This window comes from Protopterus annectens, chromosome 1.part0 (genome assembly GCF_019279795.1).
Source record: "Protopterus annectens isolate FY-2018-M chromosome 1.part0, PAN1.0, whole genome shotgun sequence".
NCBI classification, from domain to species: Eukaryota; Metazoa; Chordata; order Ceratodontiformes; family Protopteridae; genus Protopterus; species Protopterus annectens.
The window spans coordinates 851,079,384-851,098,637 of NC_056725.1; the positions used below are offsets into that span (position 1 = coordinate 851,079,384).

Sequence of the window (19,254 nt, forward strand, 5' to 3'; positions counted from 1 at the left end):
GAGGAGCACTGTCAGTAGTGAGGCAGTAAGGAGGAGCACTGGCAGTAGTGAGGCAGTAAGGAGGAGCACTGGCAGTAGTGAGGCAGTAAGGATGAGCGCTGGCAGTAGTAAGGCAGTAAGGAGAAGCACTGGCAGTTGTGAGGCAGTAAGGAGCACTGGCAGTAGTGAGGCAGTAAGGAGGAGCGCTGGCAGTAGTGAGGCAGTAAGGAGGGGTGCTGGCAGTAGTGAGGCAGTAAGGAGGAGCGCTGGCAGTAGTGAGGCAGTAAGGAGGAGCACTGGCAGTAGTGAGGCAGTAAGGAGGAGCGCTGGCAGTAGTGAAGCAGTAAGGAGGAGCGCTGGCAGTAGTGAGGCAGTAAGGAGGAGCGCTGGCAGTAGTGAGGCAGTAAGGAGCACTGGCAGTAGTGAGGCAGTAAGGATGAGCGCTGGCAGTAGTACACTCGGACTTCTTTGGAATTATTCTGGTCGCAGAATATAGGAAGCGGTGACACTTAGATTTGTGTTTAGTGCCATTTGGGGAATGAATTTTTTTGAAAAAACAGACATTATGGGTCCTAGTGAGATCAGGGTAAGGATATTTGAGATTCACAGGTGGTTGGTTACTTTAGGGAATCCCCTGAGTGTAAATAAAGAGAACATGGATGGTAGACTGCCATAAGTGCAATTAAGTTTGATAGGTAAGGACTTTGTAGGTGTTCTATTTAGTTACTGGTTAGAGGCAAAGATGGTGCTGTGAACATTTTTGTATTGGAGTGGGTTGCACAGATATACAAATACTACTCAAAAAATATGCCAGTACTTACTGTACTCTGCAGGAAGATGGGGATAAATCACGATTTTGTTAAGGATATGCTATGAACAGATTTGACTGTCTGAAATAAAGGGATGCAGAGTGTAAAATTTTCTATAAGTTACTTGGATGATTTGTCAACAACCAGTGTTTTTCACTGGGGTATTTATTATGTTATTAATCAATGCTGGATGAAGGAAAAATGCTTAGTGTTGTGGCGAGTGCAGTGAGTGTTTTTCTGTGATAATAGAAACATAGAGGTTGATGTTATGGTGAATCACGTGAGTGCCAGGGGAAGATGGAGGGGATCACATCGTTTTATAGAGGATAATGGTACAGGAAAATGTGTGTGAGCTGGGTAATGGGTGGGTGCTGGGGTGGAGTTATTAGCTGTGTTTTTGACAGAGCCAATTTCTCCAAAGTAAAAGGTTATAGATCTTCTGTTTAGCTTTAAATTGTACTTTGATATTTGGCATCGTATCATTTAATTCACAAGTGCAGGGTACAGAATTGTTCTTAATGTACTGTTGGATTCAGTTACCTTACTTGATGATAACTCCTAGGGTGAAATGGTATGTCTGTAAATGATTATAGTGCTTTAAAGAATATGTAAGAAGGAAGGGACTTATACCAGAGTATTATTACATTTAATAAGTAACAGACATGTAATGCTTTGGGGAAACGTTATGGAATAAATCCCTTGCTTTTATCATTTGCCATTTGATTTTAAGAATATTATTGTAAGCATCGGATTAGTTGAGGTGCGGAGTATGAGGACTGCACTGCTGAATGAAGACGCTTTTTACATAAATATTGATAACATTGCATATGACAGGCTAGTGTAAAATAAAAGATGATGGTTTGGCAGCCATTACTGTTTTTATTGTTTAATTTGCAGAAATGTTGTATGACTGGATTACACTTGCAAACAAGTGTTTCAAAGATTAGTAAAAGGTTGGTGATGAAAGGTTATTGGTGGGGATACCCAGAGGAAAAAAAAGCACATTTTTGTTGATGACATGATACAGATTTAGACAAAGACTTGTGGCATTTATTTAAAATCTTTAGGGATATTCAAGAGATGTCACATTATAAGATAATTGTGTGAAAAACTAAAGCTTGTGCCAGTTAACTGTGCACCTACATTCAAATTAGTACAACAGTATCCTTCGCTATGGTTTACTAATTTACTTGGCAGAATCACAAAGGTATGACTCAAGGTGGAAGCACATGATGCTGACTCAGACCTCATAACACACATGTATACATACAGACTACCAGTTTGGGTACACGCCCTATGTGACCATAAAGAAAGGATCTCAAGGGCATACATATAATAAAATCACTTACAGTGAAAAGGGAAATGAATATCTTTGGGACAGTACAATCCAATAAGGCTAGATGAGCATAAAGAAGAGGTTATTGCTCTGCTGGGCATCCCATTTCCTAAAATTGGTCAATTTTCTTTTTTTTTCCTTGTACAGCTTGTTCATTGTTGTTGGAATTCCACCAGGGTGGTTTGTTATTTGAGATAATCCTCTGCTTATTCCAGATGGGTACAGCTGTTTACATGATGGTTTATGGTTTCTGTGAATAATTCTGCATAAGCAGGTGTTAAGAGAAAAGTTTTAAAAACGTACTGTTTGTCTTTTTCCTCTTCTTGCAAAGTGAACATGTTATTTGTTGGGATATGCCTATCAAAGATGGGCCTCATCTGTGAACAAAATGCAGCATTGCTTATAAACCTGAATAATAACTGTTTTCTGCATTTCAGAATAAAGAGACTTGGTTATAGCTTAGTGAAGCCTGGGATAAGGACGCACGGCCGAGTAAGAGTTAATTTACTGAAGCAGGCTGTGTGTCCTGGAAAATTTGAGCTACCATTGTTGAACTGAACATTCTGTACTTCTTGAACATTCTGCACTAACTGTTGGTTTGAGGTAATTTTTGATAAACATGTTTACCACAGGTGTTTTCCATAGCCAACTGTCAATGGTCAGAAATGTAACAAAAAGTTGTTTTGCTTGCAGTATAAAAGTTGATGTCAGTAAACAAGTTGACCAGAGGAGATCATCTTGGCCAACATGATGTGTAATCTGGTTAGCTGCTAATAAATAAGTTTTTCATCACCTGAGGCAGATGTGACTCGTCTGAATTTTTCTTCTGACAGCAGGTGAGCTCATTGAATTTAGAGGGTGGCTTGAAATTTTGCCAGGATATCTCTGAGTAGTAGGAGGTTTGCTTTGGAGTAATTCTTAAATGTTCAATGGCTAGATGGGGTAACAAGTTTTAGCTTAATTTCAAAGGAGACAGCTTGATGTTCCAAGCTGTCACATGAGGAGTACATTACCCGAGTTGGTGCAAAGCTCTTCCATGTTTGAAAGGATCAGGTCAAGGATGTTTGCTCCCTCAGGTCAAGGATGTTTGCTCCCCTAGCGTGCTCAAGGTCACACAGTTTGCAAATGAGGATTGAGAGAATCGAACCCTGTACCATAGACACTAAGCTCACAGCTTTAATCCGCTGCTGCAATTCCCAGACATCACATCACAAGAAGCCATGCTGTTATTAGGAATGTTTTTTTTTCCTTCTTTTTTTTCTGGAGGACTCGCCCAACTTTATCGTGCAGCTCAGGCCAACAGTTTTACCACTGTGAGGAATGACCCCAAATCATGTGGACATTACAGTGATTCAGTAGTTAAGTTTCTGCTTGCAGTTCCATATCTCAAGGATCAGGTCTGAACTAGTCACTGTGTAGAGTTTGCCCCTTTTCTCAGTGTTTGCTGCAGGCACTTAGGCTTTCTCCTACGTCTCAAAAACATGCATTCTATGTAGACCACTATGGTTAGGGGTACAGAGCCCTGACTATGAGCCATATAACTCAAAATTTATATAGTAGCTTGGGTGCAGGAAGACCTTGGTTGAAGGGAATGGGAATGAGTGCTTGCCATCAATTTACCCAACTTGGGGGAAGGGGCAGTCCATTTGCTGCAGTACAGACATCTTGCAGGTACACAATACCTGAACCTCTTACACGGTACCTCTGAACATGGAAGGCCCTATTCTTGGGGGGGGGGGTGAAGCCAAGCCCTCAGGCAGTTGGTTTAAGAGTGTTCCCTGTTCCTGCAGGTAGGCTGAAGCAGAGAGGTGGGGCAGGACTAAACAGTGTCATTGCTTTCCTGGATGATTATTTATTCTGGGCGTCTGTCCCCTTGGGGAGATTGGTGGGAATGAATGGACTCAAGACTAGTGGTGGGGGGATAATGGTCAGCATATGGGGAGGCAAAATTAATAGGAAAGCAGTTCAGGATCAAGGGGAACCAGAGCCTGCCCCACTACATAGTGGGTGCAAGGCAGGGAAATAGTCCCAGTTAGGATGCCAGCAGTGACACACACACTCATTTGTAGCACCCACATCTGTGAGCATTTTGGAGGACTGCCATTTCACTTATGGCATATATTTACAATGTGGGAAGAGACTGGAACTTTTAGTTATGTACTCACCATAACTTCAGATGTTTGGGATCCATCTCGCCTACAATTCTGACTGATGGGTTCGGAGCCGATCCCTCGGCTCCGACTCGGCACGCTTATGCCAAAGAGCGAAGTCTCTTATTGGCTGAGCTTACTATATCCCAGGATGCACCACTACCAATCCCCCAGATCTAGTTTGTCCGCATACATGCACACATGCAAGCACTGTTTATATAACATCGTCAGAAGAAACAAGATAAAACAGTAGAACTCAAAACCGTTCAACCTCTTCTGATCTCCAAGGTCGGGGGAAGGAGGGTGGGTATTAGGAATGTAGGCGAGATGGATCCCAAACATCTGAAGTTATGGTGAGTACATAACTAAAAGATGTTATGTGATCCTATCTCGCCTACATTCTGACTGATGGGACAGCGTCCCTAGCACCTGAATCCTGGGTGGCTCACTGGAAAACACTCCTGAGTACCGTGGAACCAAATGATGCTCGCCCTTTAGATGCCACATCCAATTTATAGTGGGAAATGAAAGTGTGCGGATTGGACCAAGTAGCCGCAGCACAAATCTCAGAAATAGCGAGCTTGGAATGAAAAGCTATAGAAGTAGCTATAGCTCTGGTAGAGTGAGCTTTGATAGATGTTGTAAGTTGCTTATTTGAAGAGGAATAAGCCTGAGTTATACAATCTCTAATCCATTTGGAGATAGTAGCTTTTGTGATGGTTTTACCCAATTTATTGTCTGAGAAGGACACAAACAACTGGTCTGATTTACGAATTTGCTGAGTCCTGCCTAGATAGAAGCGCAGTTGTCTGTGAACATCCAATTTATGGAGAGTGTATTCTGCTTCATTGGAGAATTTTGGGAAGAAAACTGGTAGCTCTAGAGATTGTTGGAGACAGAGATTAGAACAGACCTTTGGGACAAAAGATGGGTTAGGCCTAAGTGATACTCTATCCTTGTGAAAAATCAAGTACGGTGGTTTGATAGATAGGGCTTGAAGCTCTGAAACTCTTCTTGCAGAGGTAATTGCAACTAATAAGGCAGTTTTCCAAGACAGATATTTTAACTCACATGTAGCAGCCGGTTCGAAAGGGGAAGATGTTAATGCACGAAGCACCAAATCAAGATCCCACGGAGGTGCAGGATGAAAAACTGGGGGTCTTAACAGCCCCGCACCTTTAATGAAAGTTTTGCATAATCTGCTGCTCATCAACGGTGGATCCCATGGATTCGTGAAATTTAGAGATAGCTGCCAGTTGGACTTTAATAGTAGAGACTGAAGATCCTTGATTAAACAAGGATGTTAAAAATTTCAAAACCTCTGGGATCGGGGCAGTGATAGGGTCTAAGCCCCTGAGTTGAGCCCAGATAGCAAACCTCTTCCACTTACTGAGGTACAATTTCTTAGTGGTGGGTTTGTGGGCCGAAGATAAAATGTGAATAACTTCCGGGTCTAAGGTGTGATTTCTGACTAAAGTCGGAAGTGGAGGAGCCAAGCTGTCAACTTCAAAGTGTGAAGGGAATGGTGTTGTCGTCCCGACTGATGAATTAGCAGATCCGGAGTTAGATCTAAAACCCAAGGATCATCCACCGCATGTTTCTTCAGGTAGGGAAACCATACCTGACGAGGCCAGTGCGGAGCAATTAGTATCATTGTGGACCCCAATTGAGAAGCTTTCTGAATGACTTTGGAGAGAAGTGAAATCGGAGGAAAGGCATAAAGCAGCCCTGTTGGCCAAGGTTGTGCTAGAGCATCCATAGCTGCTTCCCCCTGATGTGGAGTCAAGGAGAAGAACCTTTTGCACTTTGTGTTTTGTGGTGTTGCAAACAGGTCGCAGCACGGCATCCCCCATCTCCTGAAAACCTGAGCTGCTACTGTTTCGTTCAGGGACCACTCGTGAGGAGAGAGAATTGTCCTGCTTAATCTGTCTGCCAATATATTGGATTTCCCGAATGTGGGTCGCTACCAAGAAACGGCTGGTAGCTACAGCCCATTCCCACACCCTCATGGCCTCTCTGCAAAGGGGGTAAGATCTGGTCCCTCCTTGTTTGTTTAGATACCAGACCACCGACATGTTGTCTGTGTGGATAGCGATAATGCCCTGAGGGAGAAACTTGTGGAGGCCTGTAGGGACAGAAGTACAGCCCTCATCTCCAATACATTGATGTGGAGAAAGGTTTCGTCTGGAAGCCAGGAACCCTGAACTAACCTGCCCAGACAATGCCCCCCCCCACCCTGTCTGGGAGGCATCCGTCGTCAGGGTGACCACCGGAGGGGGGATAACAAAAGGACTTCCCTGATTCAGATTGGATGGCTGAAGCCACCAGCGAAGGTCCCGTTTGCACGTTTCTGTAATCATAATGGGGTGATTGAGGGGAAGATCCTGAAAGGACCATTGAGTCGATAATAGCCACTGAAGAATCCTCATGTGCAATCTTGCCAGAGGAACTAGGAGAACCGTGGCAGACATCGAACCTAAAAGTTGCAGGACCATCCTGGCTGGGGCCTTTGATCTTGAAAGCAGGGCTTGAACTTGGCCTTGTAAAGTTTGAATCCTTTCGGTAGGAAGACAAACGCGCATCAATTTTGAGTCTATCTCTGCTCCTATGAACCTTATGCGCTGAGAGGGCAGCAAGACAGACTTTGACCAATTGAATGTAATTCCCAGGGTAGCACCCAGGGAAATGGTGGCTTTGAGGTTGTCCATTAGTAGATGACTGGTGGTGGCAGTCAGGAGCCAGTCGTCCAGATAGGGAAACACTTGGAATCCAAGACTCCTCAGGTGAGCAGTTACTACTGCCAAACACTTGGTGAACACCCTGGGGGCTGTGGTGAGACCAAAGGGCAGTGCACAAAATTGGAAATTGGAGAACCGTGGCAGACATCGAACCTAAAAGTTGCAGGACCATCCTGGCTGGGGCCTTTGATCTTGAAAGCAGGGCTTGAACTTGGCCTTGTAAAGTTTGAATCCTTTCGGTAGGAAGAAAAACGCGCATCAGTTTTGAGCCTATCTCTGCTCCTATGAGGTTGTCCATTAGTAGATGACTGGTGGTGGCAGTCAGGAGCCAGTCGTCCAGATAGGGAAACACTTGGAATCCAAGACTCCTCAGGTGAGCAGTTACTACTGCCAAACACTTGGTGAACACCCTGGGGGCTGTGGTGAGACCAAAGGGCAGTGCACAAAATTGGAAATGACTGTCTCCCAGGCTGAAGCGCAGATACTTCCTGATGTATCGGTATGTGATAATAGGCGTCCTTGAGATCTATGGAGCACATCCAAACATCCTTCTCCAACAATGGGAGAATGGATTGTAACGTGACCATTCGGAATTTGGATTTTGTGACTGATTGGTTTAGTCTGCTGAGATCCAATATTGGTCTCAGGTCCCCTGTCTTTTTTGGCACTAAAAAGAACCTTGAGTAATTTCCGGATCCGATCTGGTCTGTGGGGACCGGTTGGATGACTCCTTTTTCTAGCAGCTTTAAAGCTTCTGCGGCTGCAATTTCCCTTTGACTGGGTGGTGGGTCCAGGATTTTTTTGGACGGTGGGGGTGAGTGTGTGAAGGGAATGGTGTAACCTCCGGCAATAATCCGAAGCACCCATCTGTCCTGAGTGATAGACTCCCAGGCTTTTAGGTGCTTGGCAAAACGGCACCCGACTGGCTCCGGAGCAGCACAGCTGGGCAATCCCTCATGAAGTGTGGGAGGCTGAAGAGCCACGAAAGGACTCGCGGTCTCCAGAATTGCGGGGCCCTCTGCCGCCTCTGGGACGGCGTCTCCCAGAAAAATTTCCCCGTCCTCTGCCTCTGGAAGGGGAATCTTCCTGCTGTTGAGGGAAAAACTTACGTGATTTGCGGAACCACATCTTCCCTTCTCCTTTAGCCTTGGGATAAAGCCGAAAGGGAGTGGAATAACGTGCACCTACGGCAGATAAAGTTTTTCCCTCTTGCTCACAGCGGGTAAGAGTGTCTTTAACCTTAGGTCCAAATAAAGAGGACCCATCAAAGGGAGCGTCGTGAAGGAAGACTTGAAGGCCTCCATAAAATGACACAAACGGAGCCAGGCTTGTCTCCGTGAGAGCCACGCCTGTGCCTGCCGCTCTACCGCCCCTTGCCGCATATGAAATGAGCCTCATGGACGAGTTAGAAATTGAAGAAAGGATAGCCAACTGAGAGCTAACCGACTGGGCTAGCTGCTCAGGTAGGTTACCCGAGAGGGAATCTGACAGCTCCTTGACCAGATCCCTCTGAAGCCTGGTAAAATGTGCCAAATAATTCAGGGACCTTAAAGTAAAGGCCGCTGAAGTCAGGGTGCGCTTCCGTGCGGTCCATGCTCCTAGACACCTTATTAGGAGGATGGACGGACGTTGAAGCCTCTGCCACGTCCTGTTGTGTAGCAGATGCCACCACCATGGCATCTACAGCCACGCCTTTAGTCAGGAACTCCTTCTCGGGTGGGGCAGACAAAAATTTGTTAGGACGAGAAGGCACTGGTTCCACGGTATCTGGATGTTCCCACGCCCTCCGACAAACCAAATCCAGGAGCTCGTCGAAGGGCGGAGACACCCAGGAGGCGGAGGGCTGAGCCCCAAAGGCCTTGAGAAGCACTGACTCATCAGCAGAGGGGGGTTTGGATATCCAGCCGCCTCGTTGTTTGAGGATCTCTAGAATGTCTGCAAATGAGACATCATCCGAGGACGACTTCGGGGACCCCTCCGCATCATCAAGATCAGTGTCCGATGTAATAGACTCGGGGGAGTCCACGTGCTTCCTCTTGCACGATCTCTTCCTTGGGGGCTCCTCTGAAGACAACTCCAAAGAACCCTCAGGAGGAGGGGAACCCCCAATGGGGGTAACCTCAGGCCCAGGGGCTCCACTGCCTAAGGACAGGGGAACTGCCAAAGACCCAGTCTCCACTCCCAGGGAAGGTGCCGGTAAAGCCGGAGAGATGGCCGAAGAAGACTTGGCCAAGGCACTCCTCATAGCTCTGAAAGCCGGACCCCCAGAATCCTGGGAGTGTCCGGTCCCCGGAGCCATGATAGCAGACGGAAGTCCCGCAGCCGAAGCACCGAGAGGGAGGCTCGGAACCGACAGCATAGGTCCCGAAACATCACCCCCGGGTCCAGCCGAAGAAGTCCGTGTACCAAACTCGGACCCGAAGGCCGGGGTTGGAGTAAGGGTCGGAGCCGACCCTAAGACCTCCACCGGCTCCAACAGCACCTGCTCCGACAGAGCTGAAGCGGTCGGAGGAGGAATGGCAATGACATGGGCATGGGTCGTCGGCTCCAAAGCCAACTGGGTTGGAACCGAAACAAATTTTTGAAAGACTGGGGACTGGAACAGTCTTTGGAGCACCCTGTCTATGTCTGAATCTGACATCCTCGATGACCTAGAGGATACTGAACGGGTTCGAGATGGCCTCTCCAACGACCCCAAAGGGCTAGGGGACCGGCTCCGAGGCGACTCGATGACTATCGGCGCCGAAGGAATACCCAAACTAGTTTCCATCGGTGCCGAGGAGGGCTTCGGCGCCGAGGAGGAAGTGTCTGAGCGGATAACCTTCATCGGCTCCGATACCAGTGGAGCCGACGAAGGTGACCCGCCTCTCGATGCCCCAGCCATCGGCTCCGAAGCCAGAGGAGTCGAGACAGGTGGCATCGAGGCAGACCGTTCCGCCCTCGGCTCCGAAGTCCTTGGAGCCGAAGGAGAAACCTGCCTATGTCTTTTGGCGGTCGGATCCGACGGACTGGTCGGAGCCGACGCCCTTTTCTTTTTAGCAGGAGAAGGAGAGGATGCTAAAGCTTCTTCAAAGGAGGGTTTTATAAGGCCTTTTAATATGAGTTTATTTTTCCTCTCTTGGAGGACCCTCGAGGAAAAAGCGTGACACACGCTGCAGGACTCCTGCAAATGTTTTGCACCCAAACAATAAACACAGAGAGTGGTCATCTGTTATAGACATTTTAAAGTTGCACTTGGTGCACTTTTTAAAGCCTGAAGGCCTAGGAACCTGAGACATTCCGGTAAATTATACAGTGAACTAGCCAAACACAGTACAAACACTGTAATTATGACAGAAAAGAAATTCTCTGCTTTGTCCTTCTTTTTAAATAAAGAAACTATCAGCAGTATAAAGGATCCGAGATCCCTAAACAGAACAGAAGTCACCTAACAACTAAAAAGACCGGGAAAGGCCTTTCCACACAAGAGGTACTCCTGGTCAATCAACACTCACAACACAAGAATTTACCAAGTAAATTTCACCAAACGCACTCTAAACACAAGATAGCTGTTAAAACAGCTTTTAGTTGAAGAATAAAGAAATTCCTGACAGAAAAGTTAGTGAAAATAATCACTACTTAGCTCAGCCAGCTCGAGACCACGTCTTCTCTTGTTAGCGGCAAACGAGATCTGAGGGATTGGTAGTGGTGCATCCTGGGATATAGTAAGCTCAGCCAATAAGAGACTTCGCTCTTTGGCATAAGCGTGCCGAGTCGGAGCCGAGGGATCGGCTCCGAACCCATCAGTCAGAATGTAGGCGAGATAGGATCACATAACATCAACTGTCAAAACCCTATGTAAACACAGGGAGAGAATGTGCACATTCTACACAAAAGGCACCTGAGCCGGGAACCAAACTGAAGAACCAAGAGCTGTGAGGTAGCAATGCAGCCTAGTCCCTGACTGTGCTGCTTCCTTCCAAAACATGTTAGCTGAACTGGCTACTGTAAACTGCACATATATGCACTGCATTTATCCCTTGACTTTGTGTCCTGGATCACATTTGAAATATATATTTATAAAGTGGACTAGTTCAATTAAATAACTTTAAATACATGAAACCTTGTAGGCTGGAGACTTGTATATAACCTTTAAGTTAGGGGGATATTATCACTTGTATTTTCATGTTCAAGAATCGAGGGCAAAGACAAAAATATCTGAGGCAAAGGACCAAAATCTGGGACAGATTTTAGGTGCTGCTCTAATCCTTTTATTAGAGCTAGAGGAGGTTTTTCATCAACGTGCATTTTCTGAGAAACAAGTGTAAAACTATAATGCCTGACACTATTGACTAGCTGTAATCCTCAGTGATTTATCAGAAAATCTAAACTTCTATAAGGGGCAGGACAAAAAAAATGAAACAAAGTCCAGGAAAGTCGACAGCTATTGCACAAGGTCTTGAAATGAGTGAGCCATACCTTAACTTAAATAAATGCTTTTCTTGTCTCCTGTAACAAAAAACATTTCACCTAGATGTATTTCCTGTTATTCTAGTAACCTGATGCAGTAATTTTATTGTGGACTGAGGAAAGTGCAGGGCATGGAGCAGTTTTCTCCTGACAGATGAGAGCCTCTCCTTAACTATATTGCTGGGCAGCCAAGTTGCAGAGTTTTTCCCACTGCTGCAGGAGAGATGGCTTTGTTAGAAAGCCTTTCCTATCTGAATCACAAATGCCTCCAGAAGTCCTCTCCTAACTGCAGCCTAGCCTCTATAAACATTAAGCATTGTTGTTCAAGATGGAGTTGGACTAGATAACCTATTTGCTGAAACTCACTAGCTTTTGTAATTTTCACCCAGGCTTTATCTTGGCCTTTTCGTTGCACATATCATCTCTATTGGTGAGGAAACTGCATTACATTACTTAACCATTTCACTAGTTACCAGTACTGGGCATTCTGTAATAACATTCAAACATCCTTGAGGTGTATCATTGCTTGCAATTTTCTATGTTAGGAAGGGTTGCCCCATTTGTTATTTATCAACTTTATTTGTTGCTCATGTTTGAACTTCATCCACCCTGTGAAGGCTTTCTTGACATGTGGCAATGTATTAATATTAAACACATCTCCCAGTTTGGTAGGAGCACCAGCCTTGTAGCAGATGATTTTGGAATGAAAGGTTTAATTGGTCCCATCTAAAGAGGCATCTGAAAAGAATATATCAGAGCCAAATTGCTTTAGGTCCATTTAACCAAAAAAGTACCAAATGTTTGTTCCAAACCTCCACGGTGCTAACAAAGAACCATGATAGAACAGCCTCAGTGAGAAGATGAGGTGCACCAGGATAATCCAAGAAAAAATACATTTTGTTAAGATTAAGCACTGTTGTCTGTATACAAGTTGAATCAGCCTTCATCAGAATATTAATCTTAATAAAACAGATTTTTTTCTTGGAGTATATTGGTAACCCTCAGTTCGTCAGCTTGGTTGTTCTTATTTTTTGCTTTGGTTCCATTCCTTTATGTGAGGTGATATGAAGATGCTTTAATACCCGAAGGTTTCATTCTGTAATTTTCTGCACATAACGAGAGGCAATCAGAATAGAGTTCTGATCTTTTCACATTTTTCAGCCTTGTGCAAATGGCAAGGTGGGTGTTCAGCTTAATGAGAGAGAGTAATGGTGTTCTCCTGACTTGAGGCATTTGTGGGAGGTGTACATGGTTTTCTCCTTTTCTAGACTTTTAGGCTACCGTAGTTGGTATAAGAATATTTGGATTTCTGCATTTAGGCATCCAGTATAAGATTCTAGAGTGGCCTAGGACAGTGATCTCTCTCACTTGTCAGTATGACAGTATCTAGGCCTGAGATTTGTAATATGGCTTGCTGTATGACAGTGTCTAGGCCTGAGATTTATAGTACAGCTCGCTGTTGCTCCTCTTGGAGTTCCTTTCAGCTGGTACTTTTGAGGATCATAGGAAACTACTAGACTATTGACCCGGATGTCATTTTAAGTCTAGCCATTTCAGCTCATTGTAATACTATAGAAGTGCTAGTCAATACCGAAGATTGCGTTTAGTGATGACTTCCAATGTCCAGGAGGGTTGTGGGTGCTATCCCTGGTAAGAATTTACAGTGCCCCATCCACTCCTTCAGGTGTTCCCTTTACTAGTACTTTACATGGATGTACACAGGCAGTATTTTGACAGAGTTTATAATTGTGTATTGCACATGAACATTGATTTCTCTCTTTGTGTATTCAGTTTTGTGTATTGCAGTAATGACTGTAGCCACATATCCAATCCCTTTTTGGTCACTTGTGCATGACAAGGGCTTTAGTCGGACCAGTACAGTACACTACCAAATAAGTATATGAATAGGTTCAGCACTTTTATCTAGAACAACATCGAACCAAATGATACACTACTCAGAGGTGAAGTTTATACATCTGCTGGCACATATGACATTACTTTACTATATAGAGATCAAAGCTAAAAAGCTGAAGCATTTTGTAGTATGTTTATAGACAGAAGATTACTCAGTGCCTGGAGGGGAAGTGAACTTTATTTTCCATTTAATCCACTGTTCTGTTTTAACTCTGCATGTGTGATGTAATTAGCCTGTATTTATAGTCTTGTCCGTGTTGCTGCAGAAACATTACTTCCATTTCCATGTATATGCTGCTTGATTTCTATTTCTTCCTCTGTACAGTGTGTGGGAGGCATGTGCTGCTGTGTATGCAAAGTTATTGTGTATGTACAACCATTAGTGAAAAAAAAAAAAGATAATCCAACATCAGTACAGATTATCTGGAGACAACTGCTATAACTCTTATTATCTTCCCGCAGTCAGTATAAAACTTTTTAGCAGACAGTTAATTGGTTTGTTTATTCTTACAGGATGTGGGCGGAGGATGGCTGGAAGCAAAAAATGGCCAAGGAAAGAGAGGTCTCGTTCCAACAGACTATGTTGAGGTAAGTCTGTTAATTGGAATGCTTCACTCTTTCTCGTGTTGAATTTTATTATAAGTTTTATTAAAGAAGTTTTGAAACATGGAATAAAAAAGATGTGGCAAGAGCAATATTTTCAATTTATAAGAATGCTGTGGTTTGGGAGCAGATAATTCTTCAAATTTAAAAAAATTGTTCTTTCAGCTTCAGATGCTGCAGCCATCACTGTCAGTTGCAGATGTTTCTTTCTAGAGTTTATTGCAGGTAACAGCTTATGACAGAAGGAATTGGACCTGTACTGCTAACAATCCTGTTTATTATAAGTGTTTCCTCAACTAGGTTAAGAGAATGACTACCACCACTAATGAAGAATGTCACAATTCCCAAGTCTGTCCATAGTCTGGTGTTCATAAAACATGCTTAATTTGCCTGTACTTCCCATAACTCTTTTCTTGAACAAACTGTAGCACTAAAAAGACAGATAAATACAGTCACCGTTTTTGCAAAAAATGCAGTTCTGAAAAAAGTAACATTCTATTAAGTATTATTTTAATCGGTTATTACATTACAAAAATAGTGTGACGTTCTTGCAGTATGTACCATGACTCAAACAATAAGTCTAAAACATTTTAAAACTATATACGTATGTCATAATCATACAAAAATTAAGTGTTGTGCACAGTGTCATCACACTTGCAAATTACAGTAATATTTAGTACATTAATTTAAAGTGTTACTGTTTACCATTATTTTGTCAGTTTCAGAATGCAAAAGTGTGTGCGTGCATCAATAAATTTGCACAGTTGTTTTTGTAGGGTGCTTTTGCCCCCCCCCCCCCCGGCCAAAAAAAAAAAAGCTACTACTTTCATCCAGCCTGCTGGTACAGAAGCAAGAATCTGTTTGTGCCACAGGTTTGGGAGGTAGCTGGGAGGACCTGTTGGAGGGATGGGACCAAAGCAGGCAGTGACCAACTCTCCTATTCAGGGGAGAAGGTGTGGAGTACATTGGAATGTGTGCTGTCGCTGTTGTAGAGACCAGGGACCTTGCAGGCTCCCACGTATAAGATAGTGGGGCAAGTATCCGAGTTTATGATATGAGGGTGCCTATTTAATGAACACTGAAATCTTTCAGTCAGGAGTCTTGTGCAAATTGTGTCAGTTAATAACCCATCTTCCTCTTTCCTCACTTCCCAGCCATAGGACTGAGTAGCTGCAAATCTCATTCTGAGCAAAGGCACACATCCAGTTTTGCATAGAAAGAAACTGTAGAGGTACTCGGGTGAGGACAGAGGGAGGCTGAGGACAAGCTTGATGGTTAGTGCTGGTTTAATGGGAGATTTTGAGTGGACCACAAGACAGTGATAGGTTTAGGTTTTTGGCAACCCACATATTAATTGTTTAAGGAACATACATGTAAGGATTGTGTACACTGCCGCTTACTTGCCTATTTTTGTGGTTTCTGTAAATTTGCATCTTTAGTCTGTACCTTAAAGTACTGTGGAATTGCTTACAGTCCTATTCTGTCACTGTTTATTCTCAGGGGAGTGTGTCTAACTTCAGGGGAGGCGTTTCTAACTTCAGCCCAGCCCACTTTAGCAGTTTGGTTCTGTAAACCCGGCACAGTCCTAAGTTTAAAGTGTAGTGGCCATTAAAGTGATCACACTGTTTCCTCTTTTGAGAGGTTGTGGGTTTGCATATTCGGTAAGCTAGTTTACCTCCTAGACAAGAAGTACAAGATTTGAATCTCACCAGGGGAAATTGGCTAGGCTTAAAATGGTCCACAAGGGCATCTAGCCTTGTGCTTATCTATGAACTTAGACACAAAAATGTGATTGTTTTGCTATCCTCCAATATAAAAACAGTGCAGGTCACATAACCGTTCCTTTAGTCCTAAAGCCCTAAGTCTGTTCCTCAGCAAGCCTCATAGCTTTAGAATGACCTGACTCTTGTTAATTGAAAGTTGTAATTGGTGCACAGTGCTGCTTAGGCTTCTTTTATTTACAGGCAGAAATGTAGCTGTTATGTTCCGTAACTTTGGTAAAGCTGGTCCTACAAGTTCATTGCCTTTAGGGACCACAAAAAATGATTCTAATATTTACTTTAACTTTGCCCTGCAAGCACTTCATACCTAGCTGTTCAGAATATAGTTTTACAAACATCTCATTGTTAAGGATTTTAGAATGTATATCTCTGTCCTTTTCCACAAATGGTCGACCTATTTGGCTATTTCTTTTACACAGTGAAGATGTCATATTACATGGGAGCTCCTCTGGCTAAGGCATTGTGGGATAACAGAGTTTTTGTGGCTGTATGTTCCTTAAACAATTAATATGTGGGTTGCCAAAAACCTAAAATTGTCATTAGTGTCTCTCTTGCTGTTTTGAATAGCTTGCTTGATCTGCTGCTGACATGTATTTTGCAACTTGCAGTGCATTCATTCATTTTCTACTCTGAAATGAGAGGATTATAACAAATTGTTTATACACTTCAGATTAGATTATTTTCTCAATTTTAAACCTTGCATTCAGTTTCGAAGTCAACCAACTTATTCAGGACCTCCTGAACTATGATTTTTTTTATTTTTATTTCAGGAACATCAACCTTGTGGGAGCATTTTTGTCATTTGCGGACTGTGTGTTAGATCCTGATAAGGGAACATTAGCAGCCATTTATAGCAGGGATAAAGTAGTACATTTAATATTTCTACCCGGTTTCTTATGTTGGTTTACCTGTTTCTTTTAAACAACTAACTGATTAACCCATCTTTGTGTCTGTAGTTTTTGAGACTTTTCTAACATTATCTGGATATGATTAGCAGGATTGCTTTCTGATCCACAAAACCCTTTTATTCTAGGCTAGTCAACAAGCTGGAACTTGGCTGACCACAAGGAAAATTGTTTTACACTATTTTAGGTTTGGCTGATGCTACCCATACGCCCATACATGAGAAAATCCTTTGCACTCCTTTTCTAACATAATCTCGAAGGTCACCAACCCTTGGATTAAGGGCAATATTATTTTTGTTAAGAGTACTGTCGTTCGTCTCACTTTTCTTGTCAGGATGGAATAGATGACAAATGCATGGGTTATGTTCGAGCAGCTTTATTATGTACAAACACATCAGGAAATGAGGTAAATAACTTTAACTTAGATAAACCTGTAAACAGACTGACTATCTCTGTTATACATGTTTACTCTCTGGCTCCACTCTCAAAATGGCACTGAGGCTAGCACGTGCCTAGTATTTATAAATGTTCTTCATGTTTCACTGTTGCAGTCATTACATTTGGGTAATCTGCTGGCAGGTTGCCCTCAGTCGGCCTGAATTTCAAAGTCTTGGGTCCTGTGTCGGTTGCTGTCTTCTCTTCCATGACGTCAGGTCATCCGGGGTATAAAACATGCAACCGACGCCATTTTCTTTAGTCTTTCTTGCCGCGCGGTGCCTGAAGCAGAAACATTTCGCAAGTGCTGGTCGGCCGACTACTGAAATATTCGAGTTTGAGTTTCAGAACCGAAGTCTTCACTAAAGCTAAGTACCCCTGTTTGGGAAACTTTTTTTCTTGCCTTTTACCGATGTCAGAAAAAGTCAATAATTGTATTACTTGAGGGATGCAAATACCTCATAAGGATTTCCATTTGTAATGTATTCCTTGCCTAGGCCCTGATCACAACGTGCCTGGCTGTCTGTTTTGTGCTAGATTTAACCAAAGCACTATCAAGCGTCAGTATATTTTTGCATCAAAGTATTTTGGAAACAGATTTAACTACCCAGAAATGTCGTTAGAAAGAAATCCAACTACCGGAGTACATAAAAAATGCAAAGAAAAGGACAGAGAAAGGCAGTTGAGATCCAAAACAGACGAAGCTTCTCCTAAGCCAGTTGCCGGTACTCAGTGAGACGCATTCGCAGCCCCTGATACCTGCTACCTTCAAGTCGCAGGCCTCTACCGACACCCATGTGGAGTCCGTCATGCCGCAAGATACTCAAGGTATAACATTCCCTCTGATGGGTCCAGAGCCGCTGAGCAGGCACTGGCTTCTGAGGGTGTAGTCAGACCTCAACATTTGTATATCAAACCGACAACAGCTGTGAAACCAAAGACAAAGGCAACTTCTAAAACTAAAAAACTGACGCATGAGCCACGTGCACAGGCTTCTATGCCTAAAAAACAGATGCTCAAAATGGCTGAAGACCTTTTTACCTTGATCATGAGGGGTAGCCACCCCCCTCCAGATAAGAGGCCTAGGCAAGACACTGATTATGAATCTTCAGATTAGGTTTCTATTTCTGATTCCTCTTCTGATCAGGAATTATCTATACCTCCCTATGATGATTCTGATGCCAAGGAGTCTATTCCATCCACATCTCCTCCTGAGGATTATTCATTTGGAGAAACCCTGCATACTTTGAGGGAGCATTTTCACTGGGAGAGTCAAGACTTCTCAGAATCAAAAAAGAGGCTCAGGGATTTCCTCCTTCTCCCTCAGCACAAGCCTGTAGCCATTCCCCCTCTTTTTAGACATTGTGGATGATGTGTTTTTGGAGTCAAGCTTGACCCCCTGACTCCATACCTCTGGCTCCCAGTAAGCCTGATAGATATTGCAGGGTCCCTGACTCATATAAATTTTTATTCAGAAACCCTGCTGCTAATTCTGAAACTATTTCAAAGGGCCCAAAGGGAGTTAAGGCCTCAACAGCAAAAAATCCTACCCCCTCTGACAGAGATTCAAGGGCACTGGAGAGATGGGGGGAAAAAGGTTTATACATCTGCAACCTTGGCAATCAGGGCCTTAAACTGTCAATTTCATTTGCTTAATTACCAACAACATGTTATGGGACTGCTGAAACAGAAAATGATGTTGATTTCAGAATGTGCAGAAAATAAAGAATTGCATGAATTATTGCATGCAGCTGAACTACTTGGAAAGCATACTTTGCAATGTGGTTTTGATTCTTTAGAGGCCTCCTGCAGGGCCGTAGTTACTGGATCTGTGATTAGGAGGCATGCCTGGTTAAAGGAACAAACTTTGCCTGATCATATTAAAGCTAAATTACTAGATGCACCTTTACAGCATGATTCTCTATTTGGTATTAAGGCAGAAGAGGTTTTAAAGAAAATGGAAGACAAAGATAAGTCTATGCAAACTGTTAATGACTTCTTTCAAGTGCAGCCACCAAGATTCAGTAGACACTGGCCTACAAAAAATTGGTCCTTTCCTGTGTCAGACAGAGCTCAAAGGGGCAAATCCAGATGCCCTAAGGGTTCCAGATACCAAGCGCAAGACTCATATAGGTCAAAGCAATGGGGCGCATCT

General features: G+C 43.6%; 1 protein-coding gene across 1 annotated transcript in view; it reads left to right on the forward strand.

Annotated features, from left to right (window-relative positions):
- SNX9 (sorting nexin 9) overlaps positions 1 to 19,254 on the forward strand; it is a 1,114,799-nt gene that overhangs the window by 452,082 nt on the left and 643,463 nt on the right. Inside the window, exon 3 of the mRNA XM_044063919.1 lies at positions 13,889 to 13,963. Within this exon, the coding sequence (XP_043919854.1) occupies positions 13,889 to 13,963 (75 nt within the window). The remainder of the gene's footprint in view (positions 1 to 13,888; positions 13,964 to 19,254) is intronic.